The sequence below is a fragment of the Trachinotus anak genome, unplaced genomic scaffold, assembly GCF_046630095.1.
Source record: "Trachinotus anak isolate AG129_WGS33_773 ecotype Australia unplaced genomic scaffold, CSIRO_AGI_Tana_v1 ptg000025l, whole genome shotgun sequence".
In the NCBI taxonomy this organism is placed as follows: Eukaryota; Metazoa; Chordata; class Actinopteri; order Carangiformes; family Carangidae; genus Trachinotus; species Trachinotus anak.
In genome coordinates this window covers 7,745,155-7,753,369 of record NW_027273876.1, presented here as the reverse complement: position 1 = coordinate 7,753,369, position 8,215 = coordinate 7,745,155, and the positions used below count along the sequence as shown (strand labels likewise).

The 8,215-nt window shown below is 42.7% G+C and overlaps 1 protein-coding gene across 1 annotated transcript; it reads left to right on the top strand.

The window, feature by feature from the left end:
• Positions 1–1,086: 1,086 nt before the first annotated feature.
• LOC139609071 (G-protein coupled receptor 26-like) lies at positions 1,087–7,773 on the top strand. Its single transcript, XM_071463319.1, has 3 exons — positions 1,087–2,324; positions 3,178–3,291; positions 5,697–7,773. The coding sequence occupies exons 1-3, from the start codon at positions 1,657–1,659 to the stop codon at positions 5,938–5,940; spliced, it is 1,026 nt and encodes a 341-aa protein (XP_071319420.1). The 5' UTR covers positions 1,087–1,656; the 3' UTR covers positions 5,941–7,773.
• Positions 7,774–8,215: the final 442 nt, after the last annotated feature.

Below are 8,215 nucleotides of genomic sequence, written 5' to 3'. Positions count from 1 at the left end.
GACAGCGCTCGATTGTGCCATCTCTCCAAAGGCTGATTCCCCCCATGACATGTGAGAGTATAATGCTAGAAATGCCTCCATCATAGCAAAAGCCTTAGTCAGGACCAAGACGGGGCTGCATTTCAGCTTAATGACACCCAGCAGTTGGGAGAGTTGTTTAGTCCTTCCCCTGCAGCCGCCTTTCTCTTCGCATCAGGAGCAAACATCCGTCCCATGTATTTCTCAGACACCATTACAGGATGGCATTTTAATGAGCTTCACTTCCAAGGCTTTCCCTCCCTTTTTTTTATTATCTCACCTTTCGCCACACTGGAGAAAGTGAAGAGAACACAGTGGTATCAGATCTCCACAGCCCAACACCGTGTGAATGTGTGTTGCAGTAACAATAACTCTTTCCACCCACACATTCTCACCCCTGCACCCTCCCCCCATTGCAACCACTACCACCACCTCACCCTGCTCCAGTGCTTTCAGAGGCTCACGTGCTGCAGCACACTCCGATGAGTCCCACGCTTCAGAGGAAAAATTCTCCACGCTCAAGTCCAGAGGGGCAGCAGCAGAGTGCGGGGGCGTCATCCGGCTTCCAGTGGATAGAAGATGTTGCTCCTCATCAATCTGATGAGGCAGACATAATTAGTGAAGATATTTGAGTAAAGCATGAGGAGGATGAGGATGCTGCAGGAATGCAATGGTGCCTCAATGCAATGACACCAAACTTGACCAGCTTAACATGAATTCATTTGTCTCTCATCAGACAAAGATTTGATTCAATGGGCCAGAGTGGGGAAAAAAATGACATGTGTTTTGATGATTTTTGAAAAGTCAAATATGTGCTTCTTAATAAAGTGTTGTCTATGCTCTGCTGCGCTGTGTGTGACAGTTTTCTTTACCTGTCATGTATTTATTGCCATGACACTGCTGTCTTCTTGGCCAGGTCACCCTTGAAAAGAAAAAAAAATACACCTTGAATACATCAAACAAGGATGACACAATTTAATGCTGAATGAAATTCACAATAAATTATTTATTTGAAACAAAATAGTCCAGGAAATGAACAAAATAAACAGATGTGTCATTTACTGTTAACATCTGTTCCACAATTATTTTTTTTTCATCGAAGACAAGTTTGGATTACGTGAAAGGAGGGAAACTCTCAGGGGAATGATGCCATTTTCTGTTTCGACTAAGGATCCCCCACTTCACTCTTATTAATGTCCTTTTTTCTTTGACTGTTTCTCAGAGGAGACGAGGGAGAGATGAGGTAGCCCACACACTGTGCAGCGTGTGCGGAGGGGTGATGCCTCAAGAGCGCATCACAGGACGACAAAAGCCCACAGCAAGACGCAGCGCCAGGGTAGAGCAGCTTTGGCACAACAGCTTCTTTCCTGTAGTTTAGTGCAGGGGGGGGGGGAAGGGGGGGAGATCGACCCTACGAATCTCCAAACATACTTCTTGTCATGCCGGAGTCCTCCTGATCATCTCTGCTGGTTCGCGCACAGAGACAATGTAGTGGAGAGAGGACGGGGATCTCCACCGGTGGAGAGATCTGGGGATGCATGGACACGGTTATGGGTGATTAATGTCATTTTGAAGCGACGAAGCAAGAATGGATATGTGCACAAAAAGTGGGGATAAGTGAGTTTGGGGGCCCACAGGATGGACACTGCGGAGGTAATTCTCTCTGTGTTGGTGGTTGTGATTATCATAGTGTCGTTGCTGTCCAACGTCCTGGTGCTGATCTGCTTTCTGTACAACCCGGAGATCCGCAAGCAGGTCCCCGGTCTGTTCAACCTCAACCTCACCTTCTGCAACTTGTTGCTGACCGTGTCCAACATGCCGCTCACTTTGGTGGGACTTGTCAGCAAGGCTCAGCCGGGAGGAGACGGCTTCTGCCAGATCGTGGGATTCCTGGAGACCTTCCTGTCCACCAACTCGATGCTGAGCATGGCAGCTCTGAGCATCGACAGGTGGATCGCGGTGGTGTTCCCCCTGAGGTATCACTCCAAAATGCGCCATAAAGACGCGGCTTTTGTGCTCGGGTACACATGGGCGCACTCCATGTCCTTCTCCACGGTGGCCACCTGCCTCTCCTGGGTCGGATACCACCGGCTTTACGCGTCCTGCACCCTGTCCAACCCCAGGGCGAGCAATCGGACACAGTTTGTTATCTTCACCGTCTTTTTCCACTCCTTCACCTTTCTCCTGTCTTTTATAGTGTTGTGTGTCACATACCTCAAAGTGCTTAAAGTGGCAAGGTTTCACTGTAAGAGGATCGATGTTATTACAATGCAAACTTTGGTGCTGCTGGTGGATATACACCCCAGGTGAGCTCCTTTTACTTATTATTCCTTCCTTTTTCTTTTTAATTACACCTGCACCACAAAGCACCTCTTACCACTGATCCTAGAGCTCAGAGCCTGTGATGTAGATTCGTATTGGAAAAGCCTAAGATTCCTCAGTAAGAGGAAGAAAAAGAACAAACTGTACAAACCAGCACTCAAAATCAAAAAGGGGGGCGGGGGGGATCTCCTGTCACTGGGGGCAAGAACTGTGGTTGGTGCCATCAGTCCTCTTCATGTGGATTTTAAAGCCTGAAATGACACTGCTCCGTATCTGTGTCAGGACGAAGCAGTACAGTTACTGATGCTCTGCACTGACATTTGAGTTGTGCCCTCAATATTCAGAGGGGATGCAAAATGTGATTACTTTGAAATGTCATACAGTGAATGCTTTACTCTGACTCTATACAGTATGGCAAATAAAAGAACGACATGTGGTGTAGCCTATGCGTGTGAGTGTGTAGACTGTAGATCACAGCTACTTTCTAATGGGCGTAAGCTGATGTTTTAACTGCTGGCTTCATTTGCTCACACTGATGACCTCAATTTCCTAAAGTATCACTTAAAGCAGTGTGACATCCTAACCGTGATGCATTCAGGTTCACACCTTAAGTCACATATGGGCACATTGAAAGTGTTTTATTATAATTCTGGGGAACAGGGATTCCTCACTTTGTATTACAAAAATCAATTATTTTTGCCTCAGCTCAGCCTCTGCACAGCAGAGATGGATAGCAGTAGCCTACACCCACTCCTCGCTGTCTTTTATGAGATTTCTAGAGACACTTTGAGGTCTTCCCTGAGTGTGTCCCACTGATTATAAACACTGTGTTCCCAGCGTTCGCCAGCGTTGCCTGGAGGAGCAGAAGAGGCGACGGCAGAGAGCAACGAGGAAGATCAGCACCTTCATCGGCACCTTCATGCTCTGCTTCGCTCCCTATGTGATCACAAGGTGAGTCTTGGATAGAGAGAGAGAGAGAGAGAGAGAGAGAGGAGAGGGAAACCATGCTGGCCTGGCACACACTGCGGCGTACGCAGCCCTTTTGTTTTGCTGGTATCCCCCAAACCTCCCTCCTCTCCTGTCAGCTAGCCCCCACTTCCTCCCCTCTGCCTCGTCTCTGCTTCCTCTCCACACCAGCAAGAGTTGGAAGATGAGATTGGCTGACCTTGTGATAAGTAATATGCCTCTGCTCTGCTGTTGCTGCTGCATTAGCACTTTTCTCCTCAAGTTCGATGGGTGCATCTCAGTTAGTTAGGTAGAATCCACTTGCATCAATCACTGGATAAAGACAGGATGTCAAATGAGGCCTAAGTGTGTGATGTGCAAGTGGATATGAGAGCTTTATTTATACATGTTAAAACTTGTAGAAAGGAGATGAGAATATCAAATCATCACTTTTTTTTTTTTCGAACTCCTAATTTTTCTCACCTTGTTTTGTGAGTTTTGTGACTTTCCAACAAAGAAAAAGTCCTCGTTTATTATGGAGAATAACAGGGGCACTGTTTATTGAGGAAGAGTCTTTTTTTCAGTGTTGTTGGCATCCCTGTCAGTCCATTAATCCCAGAGATAGTTCGGCCTATCTCAAAACCTGGACACAGAAAACCAAAATTAACTATCTGCTGGGTAAGACTGGGTACCGATAAATGAGTTACTAAGTAAGTCAGAAAATATATCTGTGCCCCATTACCAGACTGAAAAGTGGCAAAATAAAATATACTCAAAACATGTAAATTTAAAGCAGCTGCTCACGGCTGGAAAAAAAAGTGAAGCTAATTGCAGATGGCAGTGAAACCGCTCTAGGGCCACCTCAGAAAACAGAAAATAACTATTCTAGAAAAACATTTTCCCGTTTCTTTTTTAAGTGTAACTGGCTCACAGTTTGATTGACATCTGCTCTCAAAAGTGTCATTCTCTGTTTGTGTAATGCAGTTAAGAATATTGACTCCTCGTATATTAACTGCAAAGACAATACTGTAAGGAACTGGCCCTTTAAGACATCCTATATTAGTACCCCATATCTTATGTAACGTGTATCTCTACTAGACGTAAGACGTCGGTGTGATGAAGATGAGAAGCAGATGATTGTCTGGTGGGAAAAAATAGTCCAGAGGACTTTGTTGTCTGAATATCATCTTCTAAATATTTATCATTAACATCTTTAATTAAAGTCTGAATGCTTTTTGAAATCAAACCAGGTTGTCAAAAAGAGTTTTTCAGCCACTCACACCATAAAGCAGCTACAATTTGTTGTGCTATTAGTAAACTGTCAGTAATGAATGACCATCGCAGCACTGTGCATTCTGCTCTCATTCTGCAAATGGCAGTTTACTAATTACAATCTGAATATATTACGCTAAAAGCTCCTCCGCTGCCTCTCTGGTGCTCATTTGTTGTCAGGGTCATCATGTGTATAATAAAAACCCCGCTGTGTGGTGTGGCAGCTGACTTAACCTCCTGTTCACTCCGGTGCTGTGGAGTGTGTGGGCAAATGTCAGTGATGGCTACTGGCCCATGTAGGGCCGGCGTTAATGTGCTGACAGAGCTCGATCGTGGACAGAGTAATCATACAGAGTGCAAGAGAAGAGGATCAGCGATTCTTTTTTATTTATCTTATTTATTTTTTTTACACCTTTTATGACACCACATACGGTTAAATATTTCAACACTTGACAAAAATTAGTGTGAAAGCACCAATTTAATGTCTTTATAGGCAAGAGTGAGATGAGCAAGTTTGAAATGCAGACAACAGCGAGACTGGAAAGTTCATTAGGTGACCCTTTAAATCAAATATACTGTATGTTAAGTACACAAGAGGATTTTTTCCCCCTAGACTTGCTGGAAGTCACCATCCCCTGTCATTTAAGGTTTTTCTTCTTAGCTTTCAGTCTGATACTATATTAAATTAATTGGCCTGTTTCCAGACACTCATTACTGCTTAGACACGTCTGTTTTATTCTTCCGGGGACTCTGCCTTTGCCTTTTCTGACATGAAATGCTGCTGGCTGCAAATGAGAAATGAGGTGAAAAGTAGCCTCCCACCATAAATCCACACACATGAGAGAAAGAGGGGGGAGCTCTTCATGTAGGTTCACTCGCCAGCTGCCTATATTTTATCATGTGGGCGACTGCAAACAATAACTTAAGACAAAATATTTCTAAGGTGACCCTCTGGAGAAATAAATACTGGTTCTTTACATAATTACACAGTTACACAGCAGTAAAGAAGCACCCTGCTCCCAACCAAAAAAAATGTATTTTTTATTTCTGCATAATAAGCTTAGGGCATGCATGTCTTTTCCAGTGTATTGAGTTGCCTTTCCACTGCTCTCACCCCCCTTCTTTGTGCTTGCCTGCAGGATCGTGGAGTTATTTCCAGCGGTGCCTATCAACCCTCACTGGGGAATTGTCTCCAAGTGCTTAGCTTATAGCAAGGCAGCCTGCGACCCCTTCGTGTACTCCCTGCTTCGGCATCAGTACAAGAAGACATGCACTGACATCATCAACAGGCTGCTGAAGCGCAGCTCCTTGAACACATCCGGGCGCGGGCACGAGAACCAAGGCAACAGCATACCGACGGTGGAGGGCCACAGAGTGGACTGATGGGATTTGGTCTGAGGGTTGACCTGGCAACTGTCAGGGAAATATGAAGCTGATTTATCGTCAGTGAAGAAGAGGACAAATATTGGTTGTTCCTGTCCACGTCTGCTTGAATTTGGTCTGACATGCCAAAAAAAGAAAAAGAAAAAAAAAAAAGAGCCATGACAGACAAGGGCAAATCCCTGCACAGGAATACCACTGTGCTTGCATACTGAGTTCCCAGAACAGCAGATCAGTGCAGTGAACTTGCTGTGAGGACATTAAACAATGGCAGATTTCACATCCACCTGGAGAGACAGATGTGCTCACCCAAGAAGAACGGCCAGTTCATAGCCTCATTATTTTAACTAGAGTAGCTTTCGGCCTGACATAAGATATATTGATTTTACAGTATATGTTTTTTTCGACATTACTGAAGCATATATTCATATGATTTTTTTAAAAAGATGAGAAAGGCTATATGTCTGTTTTAGTTTGTGCAAAGTGTTTGCAAGTGACAAGTTGATATCGTCCATACTGTATGTAGCACTGAAAACTAACCTGACCAAAATTAATTATATATTTTATCCCCTAATTGTATAAAAGATGAAAACAGTGACAGAAGATAGTGCCGCTGCACAGTCCGCCTCAGGTTTTTCAGAAATGATTAGGTAAAACACAACCAATTAAAAAACTTCTTAGACTACTTTTATTTTGTATTACACTGCTTTGTAGTGGATTATGTGTTTCATGTGTAGAAACACTCATTTAGGCCGCTGTTTGTGCTGTCAGTGTCTATTTTGAAGGACTTACTGACCAGGCCAAGCAGAGTTTTAATGGGAAAAATGGGCCTTTGACAGCAAAGGGCTGCCTTTGCTGTCATGGCTGACGTGTGCCCCTCAGGTTGTTGAGGCAAGTGGAGCGTGACCGACTGTACTTGCCCGGGTTGTTATTCACAGAGCAGAGTAATCCATAGAGACTGCTTCATGCTTTCTCACACACTTGGGCACGAAGGACAGGAAAGGGAAATGATTTCTTTATTTTCCTTTGTGATATTTGTGACAGCATCTTGAAGGCAGAACCTCATATTTGTTTGGGCAACTCTGTCACTGTCTGTTTTTCCAAAATAAAATCAGTTTGCAGTTATTGAACATGCTAGCACTAGTTAGGTTGCTAGTCAGACTCAGTATAGGAAAACGTCATGATTAATTTCTTGTTTCTGGGCAAAACAGACAACTTTAAACTAAACTATGCTGTTGTAGTGGCTTGCTTAAAATTATTTTGTCTATCATTTTGATCATAGCATTTATGTATTCTTGAAAGTTAGCAGGGTAGCAAATTCGCTTGCCATTAGCTACAGGCTAGTATGATCGATATAAAAGTGGAGGGGCAGTGAAGCTAAAGACAGTATTTAGGTTACTGTTGTTGTACTAGATTTCGTAATATTTACTGTCTCCTCTGATCAAATAGTTTCTACCTCAAGAGGTGTGATTTTCCATAAAACAGTAAATGTCTTAAACTAAAAAAAAAAGCAATAGATTATGTTTCAAAATCATCCTGTAACATTCATATTTCCATTAGCATTTATAAAATATAGACACCACATTTATGAACTTAGGTAGAGACCTGTAACCTGCAAGCCTTCAGCACACTGGGAAAACACTTCTCATGAAATAACCTCTCTTCACTATTAAATTATTTACTAGAATAAAAAACAAAGAAAATATAGTTCTTGCCAAAATTCGTTTAAGCACTGCAACAAATGTTTATTTTCATTATCAAATAATCAACTGTTATTTTTTTTTTTTTTTTTTGATTAAGCTGTTATTGGTTTGGTCCATAAAATGTCAGAAAATGCCAAAAGATTTTCTGTTTATTATCACAGAAGACTAAAAAACATGAAATTCTAACATTTAAGAAGCTGAACCACAGGATTTTTTGGGCATCTCTGCCTTAAACAATTAGGCAGCATCACATATTTAAAACTAGGAATCTGCGCCTGTTTGCACTGATGCTGGGTGGTGTAATGTGGTATCTTAACACGCAAATCAGGGAGTAAATATCACTTCAGTCTGTGAAACACTTCAGAGTGGAAACTGCAAGGTACTGTAGGTTGGTTATAGGTCAAACAATTCAATGAACTAGAGCTGAGGGCAGAATCTTTCCCATTTAAGTTATTTTACTTGCAGAGCAGCTTTAACTGCATGAAACAGTTGTATAATTAGATCTCCAGCTTTGTATAGTATTTATAAGAAAGATACATGGCAACCAATAATCAACATAGTCCCCTTTTAATGAG